Genomic DNA, 24,292 nt, shown 5'->3' with positions numbered 1-24,292 from the left:
TATTTTTCAGTTAGGAAGCTGAAATGTTTGGGGAAATAAATCTGCCTACCTCAGATATTCAAAGTTATGTAAATAAACAGAAGCCAACCAGTTATGCCCCCTTTTTTTAATATAGTGCTAAAAGACGCAAAACTGTCACCCAAATTCCTACAGAGCTGTCCCACTGAGCTGAGCTAATTCCAGCCCAAAACAAAGAGACGTAACGAATGAGTTAAGTAGATGGCCTTGCAGAAATCATGAGAGAAGTCTGAGGCTTCTTTTCAATACAGGATACAGCTTGGGACCACCGCTTCACAGACTCTACCAGCGTCTGACCACAGTGTCGGAACCAGTTTTATGCCACAGACAAGATTAATTATCTTCCCATAAATTGTGGAGGTTGTTTTGGGCAGTTTATCATTCTAAGCAGCTCCCCTGCCGATCAAAATTGATTTTTTAAATATTTAGTGTTTTCCTGAGTACCAAGGTTGTCCATGTTTATAAAAATGCAAACATTACAGGAACATGTAAAAGGTGAACCTCCCCCTCCGTCCACTCCTGGGGCACATGCACGCACGCACACGCGCACGCACGCACACACGCACGCACGCACACGCGCGCACGCGCACACATGCACCCGTGCACACTCACGCGCACACACGTTCAGCAAGCTCGTGCAGTACCGCCGGCCGCGACCTGGCTTTGCACTATGTAGTATGTCTTACACGTCTTCGCATGTTCCTTTACAGATCAGCCTTACTCTTTTTAATGACTACATGTTGTTCCCTTTTATGATTATGCCATAATTTATCTAACCAATCCACTATCGACTGACTTTTGAGGTGTTTCCAATTATTCACTATTACGCCGCTGCAATAGATTTCCTTGTACACGTGCCCTGGCTCTCCTGGGTCTTTCCCTGGAAGAGGATGCATGTTACCATTTGCCTTTCAAACAGGATGGGGCTATTGGAAGTCCCGCAGTGGTGCCTGAGGGAACCTTTCCTCACATCCTTATTCTAGCTAAGACTCACTGGGACCTTCATGTGCCCCTCCATTTAATTAATAATCTTTGCTTATTTTGGCCAGGTGCAGTGGCTCACGCATGTAATCCTCACACTTTGGGAGGCCAAGGTGGGAGGATCACTTAGGTCCAGGAGTTTGAAACCAACCTGGATGACCCCATCGCTACAAAAATTAAAGTTATCCAGGCACAGTGGCTCATGCCTTTATTCCCAGCTACTCAGGAGGAGGCTGATGTGGGAGCATCACTTGAGCCCAGGAAGTTGAGGCTGCAGTGAGCTATCATTGTGCCACTGCACTCCAGCTTGGGTGACAGAGACCATGTCTCTTAAAACAAACAAACAAAAAAAAATCTTTGACCATTCTTCAAGTTGAACAACTTTTGAGATGCTTATGAGCCACCGTGTTCTCACGTGAGCCTCTTCTGCTTGCTGTCTGCTCAGCTGTTCTCTGTCAGCTTCTGTAGCTTTTGCATTGATTTTTAAGAGCTCTTTATGTTTTAAAGGCAGCAAAATTTTCTCTATAAGTTCAAATACACATGCTTTAATCACTGTCTTTTCACCTTGTAAACGATGTGTGTGTTCTGCTGTACAAAAGTTTCCAAATGTTCATGGGCAATTTTCTCTTTGTTTATTTGGGCTTTGTGTCGTAGAAGATTATAAAAACATTCACCCCTATTTTCCCTTATTATTTTACATATTAAAATATTAAATACTTTTCAACTACTTAATCCATCTGAAATTTATTAGAAGGTAAGAACTACAGACAGCTTTATTTTACCCTAAAACATTGGCTGGTTTTGTCAATGTTGGCAATCTTTCTTTGACTCTTAAATGCTACTTTTATCATATATAAGTGGACCAGTGGACATTTTTCTTGATTCAGTTCTGCTCCATTATTCTATTTTTACATTATTACCACACTATTTTGAATCTTACAGCTTTATAGTAAGTTTTAATATAGGGTAGGGTTGGTTCTCTCTTTTTTCCCCAGAATTTTACTAATTTAATTCACAGGACTATTCTTCCAGTTGAACTTTAGAATCCTGCGGGGGAAGGAAGTTCCAGAAAGCCCACTCTAGATTTTTATTGGAACTGCATTGAGCACATGGTTGAATAGAATAGTAATTGGAATCTTAGATCAAGCGTCTCTCCATCCGGAAACAAGGGATGCCTCTTGTTAGCCCAGGTCTTGGTCATTTCTCTTTAGGTCGTTCCTAGCTGCTTTATGTCTTTGTGGTTCTTGTGAACGAGGTATTTTTTCTCATTCTATTTTCTGTCACTTATATGTCAAGAAACCATTGACTTTTGTGTATTATTTCTGGAGCTAGATATCCCTCTGGCTTCTTTTACTGTTTCTGATGGCTTTCCAGCTGCATTTCATCGATTCCCCAGGCAAGCAGTTACATCGCCGGCGAATGCTAAGGCCTCCATCCTGGCAAGGTTGTTCCTCTTCCTGTGTGCCATTGTCCAACACCTCGGCAGGGACTTGCAGGTCCCCAGGCCTCCTTATGTCATCCATATTTTTAATGGAAGTTTGTAGTTTCAATATTAAAGCATAGTGCTGCGGTTTGACTTGCTATTTATAGACGTCTTTTTTTTTTTTGTTAAAGCGTTAGCCATCTATTTCTATTTTCCTAAATGTTTTTATCAGAAATGGATGGTGGCTTTTGACAATTGTCTTTTAATCATCCATTGAGATATTTCTTTCTCCCCAGGCATATTAATATGATGGATTGTATTAATAGAGTTCCTAATTCTGAGTGTCTTGGAAGCCCCCTCCCCCACTGCCCTTTTGGGTCTTGTTGGCAGCCAATGTCATCCTAGCAGCCGCCACCACCACACAGCTTGTTCCCGTGGTGGCCCAAGGCATTCATCATATGAATAAGAGGACCAGGCTAAGCCTGCAGAAACAAAGTGAAGCAGAGGTGATGTTTGCCAGGCAGAACCACCTGCCCTGGTTACCGCTGTGAGTCACACTCACTCATGCAGAATTGAAGTCAAGGTGAACATCTCACCTTTTGCAAGTCCTTCAGAGGAAGATTTTTCCTACCCTTTTCTTATGGTTTCTGGGAACTTTTGCACCTCTAGTTTTAGGTAAAGTAATGCCTACTAAGATGAACAAGTGGAAGGCTACTTAGCACGTGTGTAAAAATAAGCATCAAGACAAAGGGTGGGGAGGGCCCCTTCCCGGAGCACCTCACAGCTCTCATTTTCTACCCAGTAACCAGTACTGGCAATCAGTGTGGTTTTAAATCTCTTCTACAAACAATCTAGAAGAGGAGAAATACAACGACTCGCTTTTTAGGTGGTATTCAGGTGAATTCTAAAATGCTGACTCAGTGACCAGGGAGCCCCCCCACGGTTGTTTGCAGACACCAAAATAGCATTTAGGCTGGGCCTGGTGGTTCACACCTGTAATCCCAGCCCTTTGCCAGACCAAGATGAGTGGATCACTGGAGCCCACCGATCTTGAGAGTTTGAGTTTGAGATCAGCCTGGACAACATGGTAAAACCCCATCTCTACAAAAAATACACAAATTAGCCAGGTGTGATGGTGCATGCCTGTGGTCCCAGTTACTGGGGAGGCCAAGGTATGAGGAGGTCAAGGCTGCAGTGAGCTGAGATGGAGCCACTGCACTCCAGCCTGGGTAACAGAGTGAGATCCTGTCTCAAAAAAAAAGAAAAAAAGAAAGAAAGAGAGAGAGAAGAAAAGAAAAGAAAAAAAAAAGAGAAGAGAAGGGAAATGGCATTTATTCAGTGGCCAGGGTATCTGACAGTGCACAGCCCTGCCCAGAGCCCCCACCCAGAGCAGCACAGCTGGACATGCAGGTGCCACAGGGAGCGAGGGGTTGGAGAGAGCGAGGCAAGAGCAAGGCATGTTTTTGTCTTTGTTCATCATGCAGCCATCTTCATTTCCACCACAAAATGTGCTTTCTCCCATTTTTTTTTTTTTTGAAATACATAGTTTTCTTAATCTATCTTTCATTTTCCTGCTTTTAATAGTCCCAGGTACGAGAAACATTTTGCTTTCTTGCTGGCTGCGCCCGCATCATCCTATACATGCACGTGCAAGACACAGTCACGGTGGTGAGATGGCAGTGGACAGTCTTCCCAGCTGGGCACTTTGTAGGGAGTGCTGGGGACTGTGGCAAACTGGAGAGCACAGGCCTCTGGAAAGGAGGCCACCTCCACCCACCACCCACCTGTGAGACTGAGGGTTTACTGGGTGAGGATGAGGGTCTGGAATTGTCATATCTCCCTATGTTTTTTTCAATAACATCTAGATAAATATCGGCATCCTATGCAAAGTCTTTTCACTTTTCAATGTTTATGACTATTGTGAAACACCACACAGGCCAGCGCTGTGTGAAGCTGCAGCTCGTACACTGCCTGCAGAGAGAAACAGACCAAATCACTAGACTTAGACTCAGTTTCATCATCCACAGGCATGACGTGCTGCGTGGACGGGCCCTGGGCTTGGTACTTGATGTGCATGAGTTACTGTACCATGGGATGGGCTGACATTCAGTCATGCCCAGAAGCCCCAGGGCTGTGCCAGCACAGTGCTGCTGACACAAGGACTAAAAACCAGGATGACCTTCTACCTGCCCAAGAACTGAGCCCCTAAACTAGCTGCTTTCTCTCCTTTGCATTGAGATATGCCCAGAGCCTGGTGTGTCTCTTCACTCACCATCGACTTGTCCATCCACCTACCCACTTACCCACCCGTCCATCCACCTACCAATCCACCCATCCATCCACCTACCCATCCACCCATCCATCCACCTACCCATCCACCCATCCATCTACCTACCCATCCACCCATCCATCCACCTACCCATCCATCCACCCACTTACCCCCGCATCCATCCACCTACCCCCGCATCCATTCACCTACCCATCCACCCATCCGTCCACCTACCCATCCATCCACCTACCCATCCACCCATCCATCTACCTACCCATCCACCCATCCATCTACCTACCCATCCATCTACCTACCCATCCATCTACCTACCCATCCACCCATCCATCCACCTACCCATCCATCCACCCACTTACCCCCCCATCCATCCACCTACCCATCCACCCATCCATCTACCTACCCATCCACCCATCCATCTACCTACCCATCCATCTACCTACCCATCCATCTACCTACCCATCCACCCATCCATCCACCTACCCATCCACCCATCCATCCACCTACCCATCCATCCACCCATTTACCCCCCATCCATCCACCTACCCATCCACCCATCCATCCACCTACCCATCCACCCATCCATCCACCTACCCATCCACCCATCCATCCACCTACCCATCCATCCACCCACTTACCCCCCCATCCATCCACCTACCCATCTATCCACCTACCCATCCACCCATCCATCCACCTACCCATCCATCCACCTACCCATCCACCCATCCATCCACCTACCCATCCATCCACCCATTTACCCCCCATCCATCCACCTACCCATCCACCCATCCATCCACCTACCCATCCACCCATCCATCCACCTACCCATCCATCCATCCATCTGCCCATCCCCCCACCCACCCATCCACATTTTAACCCATCCACTCATCCTCCTGCCTATCCACCCAGCCACCTACCCATCCACGCATCCATCCATACCCACCCACGCACTCACTCACCCACCCATTCATCTACTCACCTACCCACCCTTCCACTCACCCACTCCCCACCCACCCACCGCTACCCACCCACTGTTCACTCATTCCTGCATTCATTCTAGGCCATGATCTCTACTGGGCTCTGGAGCTACAACTGAGGCTCCACAGCTGCCCTGAGCATGAGGAGGGTATGGAAAGTGTTGTTGTGGTCCGTTTTCCCCGGGGAAGGAGCACGCTTCCCAGAGCAAGTGTCCCTTTAGTGGTCCTTAAGGACAAGGAAGAGTGTTTCTGACAGAACTGGCTGGGAGAGGAGGGGGAGCCACGCAGGGGAAAGACCTCTCCCCAGGATGTGGGGCTCAGGGCTCTGCATCAGGGTGGGGAGCTGGGAGTCACTTGCCCTGCTCCTGGACGCAGGCCAGATCCTGGGTGGAAGGTGCTTTGTGAGCTAGGGTGCCCTGAAGGTGAGGGCACTCTCCGGGCCCTGAGCCCAGGGGACAGGCAGCCTAAGGCAGGGTGTCCCTCAGAGACAGACCCTCGGCATTGTCATCGCCCTGTGGGAGACCCAGGCTTGGAGGAGACAGGAGGGGCTGGGTACCAATGAGGATTGACAGAATGACTGGGATGTGGACTAGTAGAGAGGAAGGGACTGGACTGGCAGATGGCCATGCATTTATTCAGTGACCCGGGCTGGGTGCTGTGCTGGGCGGTGAGGACACAGCAGTGCCCAGACACACAGGCTTCTGCTCCTGGAGCTCTTGGCTCCAGGGAGCAGGGGCTGAACTGGCTGGAAGCAGGGGCGGGGGTGCCCTAGAACCACGTGGAGCTGGTGGGGCCCTTATTCCCCCCCCCGGTTTAGGGTGAGACCCACCCCCCAGCTGATCTTTGGCTCCGTGCTTTTGGGTTGTGGTTCTCAGGTTAGAGCTCATGAACCATCTGGGCAGGCTGTTAGGAAAAGAGAAGCGGCTTCCCAAAGGGTCTGCAGGAGCCCTCACCCACCCCTCTGTCCACACCCCGCAGTGTGGTCATTGAACACATCTCCCAGCTGTTCCCCAACCCGGAGGCCTTGGTCAAGTGGCGTGGCTTCATGGGACCTCGGCTCACTCCCCAGTAGTGGCAAGGGGGTTCTGTCCTGCCAGACTATCCAGCTCCCTACTCTTGACCACAGGGGTCACAGCCCTGAGCTCCAGGCCCAGCTGCGGGGCCTCACTCTCAAAGACAGCACTGAACAAGGAATCCGCCTCATCTCCGGGGCATGAGGTGGGCATCCTGGCTTCCCCCTACCCCCAAGGCCCACCTGCTCGTGAATAACCTTCCTCTGGGCCAAGCACTTTCTTTGCGCTCTTTGGACCTGGGGCTTCCCGCTGGGTGTGCAGCCTCTCCAATGTCTCTAGAACCATGGCCCAAGTAGGAAGCAAGGACTCCCATGGAGAAAATGGGAAGGCTCAGACCACAGAGTGTCAGGCGGCCCCAGGCCGGTGCCTTCCCCTCTGTGGCCTCAGCCAGTCCCGCAGCTGCTGGAAGAAGACGTGCAGGGTTTCTAAACTGGACAGTTGCTCAGAATCACCTGGGTCCTTATCGAAACACCGGCGCCCACACCCACTGAACTACTGCCTGGGGAGGGGCTCCGGAATATGCCTTAGAAAGCAGCGGGCAGCCCACCCTCGTCTTGCGGAAGAGGCCTGCAGGATGGGGCCATGGGGCCCTGAAGGCCCGTCCCAGGAATACAGCGCTTCAGGCCTTGCCGTATGACGTGGGCAGTGTGCTGGGCCCTGCCTCTCTCCTGCAGTGTTTCAGAAGCCAGGGCTGCATTCCTCATCTTCAGGAAACACATGAGGACATGGAGCCCCTTGTGTAAGCAAGCTGAAGCTTTAGGATTTTAGAAACAGGAAGAGCCTGTATCATGGCCGAGGCCGTGGGAGCACCTGAGATGGAAGGGGATGACTGGAGTGCTGAGCCGGGGGTTGGAGAAACAGACAGGTGGGGCTGCGGTGCAGCGTCTCCCCCACCTCTCCCTGCCTGTGCTAGGGCCAGGCCCATCCACCTGCCCAAGCCCACCCATCAGTGTCTGTCCACCCGTGCACCAGACTCTTCTCGTTGGCCCCAGCCTTGGCCCCTTTAGTTCCCTCCCACCTGTCCTCACCTGGCCTGGCCCAGCCCCTGCCCTCTGGACTACACCATTCCAGACCCTACCATGATTCACCCACGAGCTCACTAGTTCATGTCTGTCGGTCTGGCCTCCATGCTGGAGTTGCATCCCAGGAGAGGTGGATGCCAATGTCTAATGCAGGTTTCCCAGCCAGCACAGCACCTGCCCCCCTCCCCCCACGCCTCTCTGGGCCCAGGCCTGGTCCAGCACTGCCCAGCTCACTCTGGGACCTCAGGAAGTCAGATCCTTTCTTGGGCTTCACTTTCCTCCTCTGCAAAGCTCGGGTGCTGGGATCAGCCCCTTACTGCCCTTTCCCGTCTGGAGCCTTCTAGAGCGCTCAGTGTGAGACCTGGTGTGGGAAGGAGGGAGGAGCCTGGAAGAGCAGTGCACTTGCCTCCCCCTCTGGTGATTAGTGCAGTTAGTACTGAAATCACCTGAGTGTTTTCAAAAAATGCTGGTGTCCCGGTGCCGGTTAAACCAGGACCACTCCTGCCAACCCCGGGTGGGGCACATGCATCACTGTGGTTAAAGCCTTTGGTTCTGATGCGTAACCAGGGCTCTTTTCACTCTCAAGGCACTTGCACACGAAACGTCCTAGTTGTGAGTAGACCACTAGGTTCTACTGCCCCCTCTTTGCCTCGAAGCTGGGGCTGAAGGGACTTTGCCTCCTAGGTGCTGCTGGAAGCTACAGTTGGCACCTCCTATCGCAGGACACTGGCCTCACTATGAGAAAAGGCTTTTAGAAGCTGAGACTCTCGCACCGTGGCCGGAGACGCCTGCTGCCATCAGTGGCAGGGTCCCCAGGACCACTGGCAGAGCCTCCGGGACCCCTGGCAGAACCCCTGACAGTGACATCTCTTTCCGGAGAGAGGCCCCAGGCCCGGGCTGCCCAGCTGCTGCAGTGGCGGCCTGTGCCCACCAGAGGGCGCAGGCCCAGCGCTGCGCAGCTGGACGGAGCTGTGCGGACCAAATGCTTTTTAATTGAAAATTTTTTTAATTCAAAAAGGATTTGCTGTTTGTTCGCGAGTGCAGGTTTTTCTTATGCAGGAGACTAATGTCTTGAGTAAACAGATCCGGGCCCAAATCCACCTTCAAAGGTACTCGCTGTTTGCCCAAGGGAGTGAAAGGGCTTCCAGAAGCGGCCCCGTCTCCTGGGTAAACACGGCGGGAGGAGCGGGCAGGGACCGCGTCTGCGGGAAGGCGGCCGCAGCCAGAGGGGATTATGTCGCGGGACATATGTTGAAATTTCATTTGGGGAGTTAGGGAAAACAAGAAGGGGGGTGGGTGACGCTTTTCTCCAGCCAAGATAACCTAAAAAGGGAAAAAAATCCCGAGGGAGAGAGGGTGGGGGCGCAATCTGTGCGCCCTCGCGGGGACCGGCGCGGCGCAGGCAGGAAGGGGGCGCCTTCTCCGCCCTCCTCCAGCCCGGAGGGCCCAGCCATGCCCTCCCCGCGACCCTGTTCCCACTCCTGGCCACAGAGACTGGGACAGCGGCACAGGGTCCCCAGGACAGCTCCTCTGCCCAATCAGCCAGTTGCTCACAGAGGCGTGGAAGCGTCCTGCTCCCCCGCTCACCATCCAGAAAGCCCCCACCAGGCCCGGGCCTAGGCACTCTGGCTGTGGACACTCGGGCTGGGGCTGCAGCCGCCCTTCACCTGCTCTCTCTGGCAGGCCAGCCCTCAGCACTCCCTGCCACTCCCAGGAAACCCGGACCAGCAGATACAGCAAGGCCTACTGAAGGAGCAGAAGGGCGCGGCCCAGGAAGCCTCCCCCAGCCCCTCCACTGCCCTGCAGACACCTGGCTGTGGGCTTTCTCCCTCTGTCATCTGAGATGCTTCACCTCTGCAGGCATCTCCCTGGCATGGCCTTGGAGCATCCAAAGTGGAGCGCCTCCAAGCCATGTCCCACCCCCGCCTCCCCCACCACCCACCCACCCCCACCCCCTCCCCCGCCAGTCCTTCCCCAGCTCCTCTCTGCACAGCATGTGGTCTCTGGCCCTTCCCTCTCTGCACATCCACATCCACACCCATTCCCAGGTCCCAGTGATTGGGTCGTAGAATTGTCTAAACCGGTCCCCAGAGCAGCAGCATGGGGTTACCTAGGAGCTATTTGAAATGCAGATTCTCAGGCCTGGCCCCAGACCTATCCAGTCAGAATCTGCATTTGACTGGGACCCCCGGGGACTGGTGTGCGTTCAGGGTTGAAAAGCCTGCTGCATGTTCTCTCCCGAGCCAGGGCTGATGGCCTAACTATCCACGCCGCAGGCCCTCAGCCCCGCTGTCCCCACAGGCAGGTGTGCCCGTGGCGCTCTTCTCTGCACCTTGGCACCTGCTGCCCTAGGTGCTGTCAATTCTCTTCGCCAGTCAGGCCCCAAATCTGCTTTCAAGATGTGAATGCCCCCTGCCCCGCGAAGCCCTCCTTGCCCTCTCCAGTGGTCCCCACGCCCCGTGCATGTGCCCTCGAAGGTGACCTTCATGCTGGGCTGTGCTGGGCATGCCCGCCCCGTCCTCTGCTACCCTGGGAGCCCAGCGCAGGGCGGGTGTCTGTGGGGGCTTGATGAAGCCAGCCAGGGAATAAATTCGCCGCTGTTCCCTGCCGTGCATGTGCCAGGCGGCCACCAGGTGGCAGTGTCCTCCCAGCGTTTGGCGCTGCCCCGCTCCTCAGCCTCCCAGAGCCGGAGCCTCCTGACCGCGGCCTGTGCCTGGTGGTTGGCGAGCAGGAAAGTGGAGGGCTGGGGCTGCATGGCGGGTTCTGTGGAGCAGCCAGACGTTCAGTGATAGCTTGCTCAGTGCCAGGGTGTGGCGGGCCCTGCGCTGCCGTTGCTCATTCCATCCTCCGGGCAGGCCTGGCTGTGGGCGCATCACCCCACCTGAGAGATGAGTTCACTGAGGGCAGGAGAGGAGAGGAGTCCGCCTGAGTTGTCCTGCAGCCTAGGGTCCTTCCCTCTGCACCCTGCCAGGCAGCAGATGCTGTGAACAGGGCTCCCTTTGGCTCGGGGGCCACATGTCTGCTCAGCCCACCTTGCACACGGGGCAGGGCCAGCCTCAGCCCCAGCTGAGACCAGGGTCTGTCCATCTGTCCCGGGTCGGCCTGGGGACTGTGGAGCAGGGGCAGCCGTGGACATAGTGCTGGGCTTTGGCCGTGGATGTGGCGCTAGTCTGTGGGCATGGCTGCAGTGCTGGGCTACGACTTGCTGGCTGCCACAGCCTCCCCACCAGTTTTCCACTTTAAGGGAAAAGGGCTCCCATGCCCCTTCATGGTTGGATGGCATTTGGGCCCCACTCTGCCCCTGAAGGCTCAGCGCTGCAGCCCTCCTCACTCATCGGGGCCCTCGGGAGGGCTCCTTGCTACAGGCGGCTCGATTTGGGCAGCAGGGAGGGCTGGGCAGGCCCGGAAGGCCACCTGCTGGCGGGCAGGGCGTGGGCACCCCGGGACCCTCCCTGGGGCTGGTTGCAGTGCTTGGCGTCCTCCTAGGGCGGTGTTACCCCTACCGTGTTCCTGACAGCCTCCCTTCCTGGACTGCCTGTCTACAGGTGTCCCCCAAGGGGCTGCAACTCATGGTCAGCTCAGCTACAGGGCAGCTCCACTTCCATCTGCTCTCTGCAGGGGAGCTCTTCTTATGGCAATTCTACTGCTAAAACTTTTTTTAATATTTAAATGCTTGAAAACCACTGATCTAATCTAAGTTCCTGCTTCCTAAAATCCATGTGACCACGAGGCTGCCTTGACGTAGGGTTCCAGGCTGTTCCCCACACCCCACGCAGCCCCAGCACCTTGCACCTGTGTCCAGCCAGGCAGCTGCCAGCCCATTTCTGTGGCTGGAGTGCCCCGTGCCTGCTCTGCCCATGTGCCCGCTCTGCCCACATGCCCTGCTTTATGTTTGGGCACCAAGACCTCACCTGGCATCTAAGTGAACTACAGGTGCTCCCAGCCCCCTCAGAGGTACTTATCCCTTCTCTAAATTTCCATCAGACTTGGAACTCATTTTGGTGAGCCAGGGTCGCTTAGGTAAGCTGGGGTCTCTGGTGTGAGGCTTAACTCTTGTCCTCAAGACAGGGAGCAGCAGGGCTGAGCCGTGGAGGAAGGTCCCCTCCCCAGGCAGCCACTCTGGCCCCGCTGTGGCCTGTCAGGAGTCCTCAGCAGGGGTGCCTCTGAGGACTCCGTAAGGAAGGCATGGGGAGGGTGTGGACGGTGCCAGGGACAGCAGTGGAGGCCCTTCCCATGTCCCTGGGCACCACCTGGTATTGGTTCTTGCTTCAGCGGAGCCAGCATATCACAGGTCCCCAGAGCCTGGCAGCTGAGACCAGCCTTGGCGAGGTTTGGGTTTGAGAATCTGCCCTCACCAGCAGGGGCACGAGAACTGTCCTGCTGGGCAGAAGGCCATGACAGTCAGCACAGGCCTGGCAGGTGGGTGGCACCATGGCTTTGCACACTGCTGGCGCCAGGCCTGGCCTCACAGGGAGCAGGCAGGGACTGTGGAGGATACCAGTCATCGCCACAGGAGCCTGTCACCCCCGCAGGCGTGTCCACACACACACGCCACATGCACAGTTCACGGGCACAGCTCAGGGGCCCAAGAGGGCCAGCAGAGGGCAGGCTCTGGCTGGCACCAGCCTGGCCAGCAGCCCTATGTCAGGATGCCCCATGAGGCAGCCCAGGCCTCTGCCTGCTCTTGATCTGAGGTTGTGGAGGGGTTTCCCTGGTGTCCCATGGACTGACTCTGTCTCTCTGTCCCCACCCAGTATGAGTACAGCTTCCGCACAGAGCAGAGCGCAGCCGCCAGGCTCCCGCCCAGCCCCACCAGGTGTCAGCAGATCCCGCAGTCCTGAGGAGCCAGCGGCCACCTGCGGGGAGACCACCGCCCAGACTACTGACGGCAGGGGCTGCTGCCCCCGCCTCCTCCTGCCGCCTCCACCAGCCCTCCCTCCCACACTGCCCCAGCAGGGCTGGCCCGGAGACTGGGCAGCTAAGTGGGCGTGTCCTGTCTTCAGCTGGCCTGACACCCCGGCCTCCCTGGGGACGTTGTTCATAACCATGACTAATCTGTGTGTGCTGTAGTGACCAGCGGCTCCTAACGTGTCTGTGTGATGACCAGTTGTCCTCCAAAAACCTCACTCACCACGGAGTCCCCCTGAGGGCCCCGGGCAGTTGCCCCGGCCGCCCAGTGACGCCCACCGGCTCCCTCCGTTCCCTCCTGTCACCTACCAGGGCAGACCCCACTAAGCCGCTGAGTCCCTTCCTGGAAGACCCTGGGGGCTGATAGCTTTACCTAGGACTCTCCAGGGTCGCTGATCCTCCCTGGCCTAGGGCTGCCAGGACCAAGTTCCTCTCTGCAGGATCTCACAGCAGCCCTGAGAAGACGTGGAAGGAAGAAGCCAGTGGCCCCGGCGTGGACCCTGCCCTTTGGACATCCCATGGACTTCTCACCCAGTCGCCTGGAAGTCGGGGAGCAGCAGCCCTGCCCCCGGCAGAGGGGTTGTTGCTTTCTGGGGAGGAGGATGGTTGACGGCCCTGCTTGGATCCACCACCAGGACGCTGTGCTCGGCCACGGCGCGCCTCCCCCAAGGGCTCATCCATGCAACAACCACATGCCAACGATAGCTCCAGGTGCCTCAGTCCGTGCCCTGACCCAGGGACCACAGGGACACCCTCTGAGACGTGCTGGCCCTGGGAGGATACAGGCACACGGGCACCTAGCCCCTCTCGGAGCCAGGCATGTCTTGACGGTGTCTGCTAACAGGAACAAGTCATTCTGAAAGGTCCCTCTGACCCAGGTCACCAAATTTGGGCCAGAACTGGCATTTCTCCTGAGTACCCACTGGTGCTGGCGTCCTCACAGTGCTGGGCGCCAAGTTCAGCCCCAGGCGCGTTTGCCTAAGCAGTGCTGGCTGCCATCTCTCAGGGCCCAGGCCCTCACGTGAAGGGCTGCCTCACTCTGTGGTGTCAGGCATTGGACTGTGTCCTGATTCCTCAGAATATGGGGACCTGATATCTTTGGGTCCCCAAGAGTTGGCTCTTGGATGTGGGGGCTTGATGCCGCGGTTGGCGGCTGCAGTATCTGGGTCCAGGGAAGCCACTGCCTCAGCAGGGACAGCCTCTCCCGCTGCAGGCCCTGGGCAGCCCACAGTAGTGCTAGCTGAGGCCCAGAGGAACAGGAGGAAAGGGAGGTAGCGCCGGACAGCGCAGCTGGCCAAGAGGCGGGCGGGGCCAGAAATACCTCATGCACCTGCACCAGCCCCTCCGTCTCCAGGCCCCAGGCCCCTGTGTGGACCCATCTTCCTCCTCTGCCACCCCGATCTTCACTCGGATACCTCTTGATTTCTGTGGATTAGGGAAGCAGCCACTTCTCCCTCCCTGAGACCCGAGGACGCCCCTGGTGGGGGTGGCCTTCTCAGGCCTCCTGGGTAGCACAGCAGCAGGACCTTGTCATAGGACTGATGCTGAGCGGGGAGGGGGCTGCCAGGCTGGCCGCCGATGCTCCGTTCACATAAGCCAGTGTGGTTCTGGGGACCTGAGGAGCCCCGTGGCACCCACGGGGGGCACCTATGTCTGCCGTGGCTCCTCGGGTGGTGGCCCGTGTGACCAAAGCCAACAACAAGGGTGACTTCCGGCAGGCAGGGGCGGCAGGAGGGCAGAGGGCAGAGCTCTGGCCACTTCTGCCCACTTCATTAGGGTTTGTGAACTTTGTCCTTCGACCTCTTTTCGTGCCCTGGTTGTGAGATCGCCTCTGACAGATAATGCCAGGGGCCCTTCACTCCACTCCCGTGACTGGGAAAAGGCCTGTGGCAGCTCTGCCGGACCCTAGGAGGCTCAGAGGCAGTGGTGTGGGAGCCCTGTCTGCAAGGACACAGAACAAGCAGCGAGGGCGGCTGCAGGAGAGGAAGGGGCTCCCACAGCCCCCACTGACACCCCTGCAGGCCCCTCTCGAGCTGGGGTCCCAGCCAGGTGCCCCCGCATGCCCTCCTGCAGTTGCTGGATGGACAGGACCTCCAGGCCACCAGGAAGAGGACAAACTGCGTGGACTCAGGCGAGCTGGAGCCATCTTCTCCATAGCATTACGGACTTAGCATAAGAGTAAATGACTGTGAACGTTGTAGTAAACGGCAGCTTCAGATAAGCAGTGACAGTGTTAAGGACAAGTTGGTGTCTGTGGTAGGTTTTAGGCTGCTCCTAACCCACCATTTATTGCCTTCTGAGAGGTGGGTGAGGACAAGCGTGTGCCTGTGTGTGTGTGTGTGTGTGTGTGTGTGTGTGAGAGCACGTGTGCGTGTAAGCCCACCTGAATGGGGCTGGTGCGGGAAAACTGAGGCATGGAACTCTGGCTCATACCTAGGAATTGAGAGCTTTTCTGTCTTTTGGGAGAGTTCTTTTCTCCACGAGCCCTCTGGCCACTGTGGGAGGGAAGGACAAAGTTTCCCTTGGAAATGTGAAGAAGGTCTTGGCCTCATCCCTCAGGTCCCCCCCGCCACAGCACTTCCCACCACTGCTGCTGTCCCTGCCGGCAGCCTCTGTCCCTCCAGAATGGCTAACCAGAGCACACCGTCCCCACCACCTCCCCTTTCTCTCTGGAAAGTTGAAGTGTCTTTCCAGAGGCCTTGGAAATGGCACAAAGGTGACAAGGAGCAGGTGCTTTGCTGCGGGCTCCCTTGCAAATGTATACTTAAGGCCTTTCTTCCCACCCCAAGTCCAAGAACAAATGCCAGCCACATCCTCCACCACTTGGAGAGATGAGAACCCAGTGGGGTCGTGTAAAGGAATTGGAGGTCGGTAGGAGGACAAGAGGGACTCCCGTGTTCTAAGCACCTGCTCCCGGCCAGGCTCTAGGCCAGGCTCTCTAAGCACATTTCTCCTTTTATTCCCCCTAAAACCAGAGTGACCTGGAAGTAGATGTTCTTTGCTCCTTGTTAGAGTTGAAGAGGCTGAGGCTTGACCGGCTGCTAAGCGGCAGAGGCGGGGGTCGGCCCCCAGCCCCCGGGCCAGCCATCCCGTCGCAAGCCTGTGCTGGGGATGCTCTTTCTGTTTCCAGTCCTGTCATGGACTTCCCAGCCGCCACTGGGCCCTGCCGGTCACCAGGCCACTGTGCAGTGGGTGCTGAGCACAGTCAGGAGTGGCCTACCCGCACTCCTCCACCAAGATGAGGGCCCTCCAGAGCCTACAGGTGTCTGTGGGGAATCCCAGCCTGCAGCTTCTCGGAGAACTGGGTGGGCCTGAGGATGAAGGCAAAGGAGGGCCTTGAGGAAGCAGCCTCCGGGCCTGGCAGCCACACGGCGGCTGAGCTCATGAACTCGGTTCGCGGCCTGCCTTGTCCCCAGAGGCCACGCCGGGCACTCACCCCTGAGCCCACAGCCTCTGCTTGGGCTGCCTGGCACCCTCAGGGCGGCCCACTCTCCTCCTGCCACTCTGAGCACATACCCGGGGGTTGCCACCAGTGACGGCTTTGTTTTCCCAGCCAAGGCCATGGAGCTGCTGTGTGACTGTGTCAGGCCTGGACAAGGCCCTTAGGGATGACGTCCCCGCTGCATATTTATTCAAGGTGACTCTTGTACTCGGCAAGGGAAGTCCACTGTGTGATTGTCTGTATTCTTAATATAATTTGTTAAATAAACGTTTGTTTTAACCTCTTTCCCCAGTTTGCTGTCGTGGTGTCTGAAGCCAGCAGAGGTCAGTGTCCTTCAGGGCAATCCCCCAGCTCTCTCTCCCCTAGCAGGGCTCTTGTCACCACCTGGCCTGTCAGCCTTCTAGAAAGGACTGGTGGGCTTCTTTGCCCCTCGTTTAGTTGAGACCACCTGGTTACAATCAGTGGGATTCTGGGGGATGCAGAAAGTCCCTCTGTTCTCTGGTGGCAGCCCTCGGGGTGCTCCTGGAAGGAGAAAGCTCCAGCTGCTGTGAAGACAGGAGCGGCTCCTGCAAGGTGGCCCCGGCGGGGAGGCCCGGAGTGCTTGGTGCCTTTCACCTCCTACTCGCCTGGGGCCCTTGTCTGGGGACACACAGCACATCGGAGTCTGGGTGGTTTCAATCCTGTCCCGCCTGCTCACCTGCTTGTGAGAGGCCACTCCAGACACCTGCTAAGGAGGCGGCGGTGCCCAGGGACAGGCACCACGCTCCTTGTGAGGAGCCAACAGCTCAGGTTCCACCATCAAAGCTCTTTGCCTCCTCTTAGCATGCTCTGTGCGTCTGGGCCAGACACCGGTCTGCCTGCAGCCCGTTCACACCAGACTCGGGCAGGAAGGAGCTGGAGCACGGCCACCTTAGCTCAGCGCTCATCTCAGGGGCACCAGCCCTGCCTCCTCCGCATCCCAGACCCCCGCTCTGGGATGTCTCAGGCCTCTGTCCCACAGTAGGAGAGGAAAAGCAAATAGGAAAGATCAAATAGGAAAGCCGCGGTGCAGACAGAACAGCCGATGCTGGGTTCCAGCTCAGGCCTCGCCACTTCCTGACCATGTGGCCTTCAACGGGTCACCTGCGCCCTGTATCTGTCCAAAGGGACACAGTTCCCCGCCTCAATGGCTTGCCCTGGGAAGATGGAATGAGGATGCAGGCAGGGCATTTAGCATACACGTGCCAGGTCTTTCTGGGGGGCCTTGATTCTATGTTATTGTCCACAGAATGTACAGAGTCTCTCCTCTATGCTGGGTCTGGAGACACCAAGGAAGTACAAGTGGTGGTCTTTGGTATCGAGGACAAGGCTTCAAGCACTACTTGGAAAGGCAAACAGAGCAATGCCCAGGGCCCCGGGGCTGCAAGGAGCTGAAATCTGCTACACTGGCCTAAGCCAAGGCGGTAGCGACCAGCCCAGGAGGAGGCCCATGGCGCCCAAGGCAGGTGCAGCCCAGCCTCGGAGGGCCAGCCCGGCAGCCCCTGTTCCTCCCCTGTGCTTCCCACGGGCCTCATGCACCTGAGCCCACGTCTCCCCCTGCGCCTCCAGCTGCTGGTTCCCAGCCTGACCACCATCTCAAGCCCCTAATGCTCCGGGGCTTGCTTTTCCCATCTGCGTCCCCCCGAAGTTCCCTGCAGCCTTTCTCTGTGCTTAGCTCTGTCGCTGGTCAGTCACTCCAAGCTCCAGCCACATAGTTCCAGCAGCCACCTGGAGGTATCTATTGTGGAGGTCCCATACTCACCTTGAGCTCAGCACATGCCGAGCTGAACGAACCATCCTATCTCAAGTCCTAAACGGCCCCTCCTCCTCCAACCCTCCCATCTTTGGGATAGCTCCACCATCTCCCCATAGAGTTACCCATGCCCCTACCTGGAGCCCTTTGGGATCACTCCATTTGCAGCTGGACAGTTCTGTCATCTAACTGTTTTCAAACCCAGCCACTATATTCTCTTGTTGCTGCTGTGGTGTTAGTTCTGGCCTCAAGTCCTCTCATTTGGATGGCAGCATTAGCCCCCTAGCCACACCTGCCTCCCACATTGCCCTGTCATTCATCCCCCACACAGCCCAGATCCACCCAGCAGGACTCCTCCACTTACCCTGCCCTCTTTACCCTAGGAATGAAGGCTGAGTCCCCACGAGTCCATGCCCCTCCCTCCTGGGTCTGGCTCACTTCCCACTGATGCCCCTGCTGAATTATTTGCAGTTCCCCAAACCCTTACCTCTCATATGCTTCCTGGCCTTTGCACATACTATTCCCTCTGCCTAGAATGCTTTTCCCCCATTTTTCTACCTGGAAAACTCCTATTCATCCTTCAAGACCCTGTTCCTGCACCTCCTCTGTGATGTCCATCCTGATGTCTCGGAGGCAAAGGTATTTTCCCATTCAAGCTGCCTGTGCCTTGCACACGGGACCACATGTCGCTGCATTGCAGCCACCTGTACCTCTCATTAGATTATGTGCTCCTGGAAGAAGGGGTCCATGTCTCTGTCTCATTTCTCTTTTTTTCTTTTTTCTTTTTTTTTTTTTTTAGATGGAGTCTCATTCTGTCACCCAGGCTGGAGTACAGTGGCGCAATCTTGGCTCACTGCAACCTCCGCCTCCCAGGTTCAAGCGATTCTCCTGCCTCAGCCTCCCGAGTAGCTGGGACTATAGGCACCTGCCACCACACCCGGCTAATTTTTGTATTTTTAGTAGAGAGGGGGTTTCACCATATTGGCCAGGCTGGCCTCGAACTCCTGACCTGGTGATCCACCTACCTTGGGCTCCCAAAGTGCTGGGATTATAGGCGTGAGCCACCGCGTCCAGACCCATGTCTTATTTATTATGCCTTCCCCCACCACTGTATACCCAGAGCACCCAGCACAGGCCTAGAAAAATGGGGGACATCAGCAAATGCTCTCTGGACGAATTCCTTAGAGTGGAAGAAGTAGACAGATGAACTAGACTCAATTGCTGAGGAACCCCTGAAGGACAGACACCAGCAATACAGGGCCCGTGATGACCAGCGGCAGGCCTCCTGGACATGCCCTGATGCTGGCCCCAGAGAGATCAGACGAGGACGGGAAAGCTGAGCCTTGTCTGGTTCATCTCTGAAGCTGCAGGACCCAACACAGGGCCTGGCTGCAAGCTGGCATCAGTCCATGGTGGTGATGGTGGGACAGGAAGGTGAACTGCCACAGGCTGCTGTGTCTCTTTCTAGAACCCAGCTCTGGGGGATGCCAGAGAAACGGAGGAGGTGGATGGGTCACAAGATCCAACACTAAAATGGCCAGGGGCTCAGGTCTCAGGGACTGGAGAATTTCAGAGATAAGTCGATTCTAAACTAGATATGGATAATGCACATAAAAAAAATTAGAAGCATGGCTTGCTTCATAAACATGGGCATCAGAAGCCTCAATAAAGTCTTTTTTTTTTTTTTTTTTTTTTTTTTTTTTTTTTTTTTTTGAGACAGAGTTTATCTCCAGTCACCTAGCCTGGAGTGCATTGGCACGATCTCGACTCACTGCAAGCAACCTCCGCCTCCTGGGTTCGAGCAATTCTCCTGCCTCAGCCTCCTGAGTAGCTGGGATTTCGGGTGCCTGCCACCTCAACTGGATAATTTTCTACTTTTAGTAGAGATTTACCATGTTCGCCAGGCTGTTCTCGAACTCCTGACCTCAGGTGATCCACCCGCCTTGGCCTCCCAAAGTGCTGGGATTACAAGTGTGAGCCACTGTGCCTGGCCAGGAAGCCTCAATAAAGTATTGAGCAGAGTGAAAGATGGTCGGGTGCCTAGACGACAGATGACAGAGGTCAGTTTTCTGGCTGTGCCCATTCATCCCTCCCACGTTGCCCTCGGTGGGTCATTTTCATCTATTTGCAGGCTGGGGAGGGGTGTCAGCAGAGGGAGCACAAGCGGGCAGCTGCCTGGCTCTGAGCCCCCTCCTCCCCCCACCCCACACCTTGGGTCATGTTGCTGCAGAGATGCAGGTCTTGGGAATGGTGGTGTGGGGGCAGAGGTCTGTGAAGGCCCTGAAGGCTGGACTCCTGATGGGGAGGGCACATGGGCAGAGGTTGGCACAGGTTGGAACACCCAAGACACATCCATCCCCAGCCTCCTCATCCTTCTCTGGAGCGGGCACAGGGTTCTCAACTTCAGCTGCACGTTAGAACCTTCCGAGAGTGGGTTAGAATTCCTGTGCCCAGACCCACACCCAGACCAATCAAACAAGAATCTCTGTCTGCAGGAGGTACCAAGGATTCAGTAGTGTTCAAGCTTCCGAGGTGATTTCAATGTGCAGCTGAGAGTAAGAACTCAATTCTGGCCGGGCTCGGTGGCTCACGCCTGTAATCCCAGCACTTTGGAAAGCTGAGGCAGGTGGATCACCAGGTCAGGAGTTCGAGACCAGCCTGGCCAAGATGGTGAAACTCCATCTCTACTAAAAATACAAAAATTAGCTGGGCGCAGTGGCAGGCGCCCGTAATCCCAGCTACTTGGAAGGCTGAGGCAAGAGAACACTTGAACCCAGGAGGCAGAGTTTACAGTGAACCAAGATTGTACCACTGTACTTTTGCCTGGGCAACACAGCAAGACTCCATCTCATTAAAAAAAAAAAAAAAAAAAAAAACTCAATTCTGAACTTTCACCACTTCCCCAGTTACATGTTACCAGTCAGTGGAGCTGAGTCCCAGGGAACTATGAATTCCCAGGGGCAGGTGGGAAAACAGACACCAGAAGAGCTCATCCACCAAGGGAAGAGAAAAAGCTGAGCAACCCACACCAGCAGAAGCAGAAGTCATAGATCAGCCAGAGCATGAGGTAAATATAAACAAAAGGCATCCTCCAAGAGATGTGGGAGGACCCTGGCAACATTGGGCAGGGAGAAGTTGTTTGGAATAAGAGCCTGTCAGTTTTGAAATACTGACAGACCTAGAGAGACAAAAACAGATAAGCTAGTAACTGCACTTGAAGATTTTAACCCACCTCTCTCAGAAACTATAGTCAAACTGCCAAAATATGAGCAAAGATATAAAATGTTTGAAAAACCTGATTAATAAGCAGAGAACTTTCAACCCAGCGTAGATCCCATATCCTTTCAGAATCAACTATGCACTAAGCCACTAAAGAAACCTCAATAAATTCCAAAGAGCCAACATCGTATCTAAAACCATCTATGATCATACAATGAAAAAATAAGAAATGTAAAGCAAAATGATAGCTTTTTAAAATGACACATGATTGGAAAATGCACTACAATTAAATAAGAGGAAGGCATAAGGGAAATTATTAACATCTTAGAGGAAAATAATAATGAAATCACTACATATCAAAATTTGTGGGAGGCCAAGCATGGTGGTTCACACCTGTAATTCCAGTACTCTGGGAGGCCAAGGCAGGAGGATCACTTGAGGCCAGGAGTTTGAGACCAGCCTGGGCAACATAGTGAGACCCCGTCTCTACAAAAAAAATTTTTTTTTTAAATAGCCAAGCATGGTGGTGTGCTCCTATAGTCCCAGCTACTTGGAAGGCTGAGGCAGGAGGACTGCTTAAGCCCAGGAGTTTTAGGTTACAGTGAGCTATGACTGCACCACTGCACTCCACTCTCCTGGATGACAGAAACCCCATCTCTAAAAAATTAAAATTAAAATTAAAAAATTGTGGGACACAATTGAAGCAGTAGAGACAATGAAATTTACAGTTTAAATTTATCCAAAAGCAAGAAAGATTGAACATAAACAAGCCGCGCTTTTTACTGAAGAAGATAGGAAAAGCGCAAAAAGTAAATGCAAAGAAAGAGGAAATAATGACAATACAAAGAAACGATGAAGTCAAGCAAACAGAAATTATGAACAAAGTCAAAATTTGGCTCTTTGAAAAGACTGAAAGAGACAAACTTCAGATAAGGAGAAAGAAGAGGGAAATAAGAATTAAAACAAAAGATAACTACAGATATAACAGTTAACCAACAAGAATATTATTAGTAACCATGTATTAATTACCAAATATCTGGAAAAATATAAAATGTCAAAATTGGTATAAGAATACTAAACACCTGGGCATGGTGGCTCACGCCTGTAATCCCAGCACTTTGGGAGGCTGAGGCAGGTGGATCACTTGAGGTCGGGAGTTTGAGACCAGCTTGACCAACATGGAGAAACCCCGTCTCTACTGAATATACAAAATTAGCTGGGCGTGGTGGCACACGCCTGTAATCCCAGCTACTCGGGAGGCTGAGGCAGGAGAATCGCTTGAACCCAGGAGGCAGAGGCTGTGGTGAGGTGAGATTGCACCATTGCACTCCAGCCTGGGCCACAAGAGCAAAACTCTGTCAAAAAAAAAAAAAGAGAGAGAGAAAAGAGAAGAGAAGAGAAGAGGAAAGAAGGAAGGAAGGAAGGAAGGAAGGAAGGAAGGAAGGAAGGAAGGAAGGAAGGAAGGAAGGAAGGAAGGAAGGAAGGAAGGAAGGGAGGGAAGGAAAAAGGAAGGAAGAAAGAAAAAAGAAAGAAAGGAAAGGAAAGGAAGAAAGAAAGAAAGAAAAAGAAAGAAAGAAAGAAAAGAAAAGAGAGAAAGAAAGAAAGAAAGAAAGAAAGAAAGAAAGAAAGAAAGAAAGAAAGAAAGAAAGAAAAAGAAAGAAAAGAAAGAAAGAAAGAACTAAACAACTATTAAACAATGTAAATAAAATTGGGTGCAGCACACCAACGTGGCACATGTATATATATGTAACAAATCTGCACGTTGTGCACATGTACCCTAGAACTTAAAGTATAATAAAAAAAAAAAAAAAGGCAGAGATTGAAGTGAAAAAAACAAACAAACAAAAAAAAATGTAAATAAAATTTAAAACCCTTTCCTCAAAATATCCCTGGGACCAAATCATCATATGGGTGAGTTTACTCAGACTCCCAAGAAATGACATCCCTTTTCTGACACAACTCATCCTAGAAAATAGGCAAAGGAGTAAGAGGCAGCCCAGTGCACCTTAAAAGATGAGTGGATTCCAAACCAGATAACGACAATACACAAACACACACAAAAATTAGAGATTGGCTTTGCTTTATGAACATGGATATAAAAATCCTCAACAAAATATTATCTAACTGAATTCAGCAGTATATTCAATATTCATTCATTAAGACTGAGTAGGGATTATCCCAGGAATGCAATAATGGCTCACAGTGGAAAGTTCATTAGTGTAATTCATCTCATTAATGAACTAAAGGAGAAAAATGCCACAATCAATTGATCCAGAAAATGCATTTGGTAACTATCTTACCAGGAATTCTCTTCAAGATAGAGACAAGTCAAGTATGCCCACTACCGTCATTTCCTCAGTGTACATTGGTGGTCCAAGCCAATGCCATAAGACATGAAAAATAAATTAAGTATAAGCATTGAAAAGAAGAGGCAGAGTTGTCATTCTCAGCAAGCCATGTAATTATTTACATAGGAAACCTAACAGAATCAACAAACTATGAGAACAAATGGAAGAGTTAGGCAAAGTTGCCAGATATAAAAGCAACTCCCATGACTGGATGCAGTGGCTCACACCTGTAATCGTAGCACTTTGGGAGGCCAAAGCGGGTGGATCACTTGAGGTCAGGAGTTCGAGACCAGCCTGGCCAACATGGTGAAACCCTGTCTCTACTAAAAATTACAAAAATTAGCCAGGTGTGGTGACAGGCACCTGTAATCCTAGCTACTCAGGAGGCTGAGGTGGAAGAATTGCTTGAACCAGGAGGTGGAGGTTACAGTGAGCCAAGATGGTGCCATTGCACTCCAGCCTGGGCAAAAAGAGTGAGACTCTGTCTCAAAAAATAAATAAAATAAAATAAAAGCAACTCCCAGAAATAAGTAACATTTCTCTATGTGTCCAACAGCAACTAGGAAATAAAACAGAAGATAAGAGAACCTTTCACATATACATAAAGTATTTAGGAATTAGCCTAACAAAAATGGCCAAGACCTGTATGAAGAAGATTTTTGAACTCTTGTAAGAGACAAAGTATATCTAAAGAAACAGCAAGATACCCTATGTTTATGGATGGAGCAGCTTAACATTCCAAGACCCCTTTCCACTAGAACATTCTAAGTGCCTTAAGATCAGGAATCTTTGTTCTTCATATATACCTCTATGAATAGGGGAGTGT

At 53.3% G+C, this 24,292-nt stretch overlaps 1 protein-coding gene across 5 annotated transcripts in view; it reads left to right on the top strand.

The window, feature by feature from the left end:
* Positions 1-16,413, top strand: part of MVB12B (multivesicular body subunit 12B) — a 181,442-nt gene extending 165,029 nt beyond the window's left edge. For all 5 annotated transcript variants that reach the window (XM_015116818.3, XM_077967975.1, XM_077967968.1 and 2 more), the window contains one exon: positions 12,533-16,413. In XM_015116818.3, the coding sequence (XP_014972304.3) occupies positions 12,533-12,619 (87 nt within the window). In that variant the 3' untranslated portion in view covers positions 12,620-16,413. The remainder of the gene's footprint in view (positions 1-12,532) is intronic.
* Positions 16,414-24,292: the final 7,879 nt, after the last annotated feature.

Source organism: Macaca mulatta, chromosome 15 (genome assembly GCF_049350105.2).
Source record: "Macaca mulatta isolate MMU2019108-1 chromosome 15, T2T-MMU8v2.0, whole genome shotgun sequence".
Classification (NCBI taxonomy): domain Eukaryota; kingdom Metazoa; phylum Chordata; class Mammalia; order Primates; family Cercopithecidae; genus Macaca; species Macaca mulatta.
This window is presented reverse-complemented; position numbering and strand designations above follow the sequence as displayed.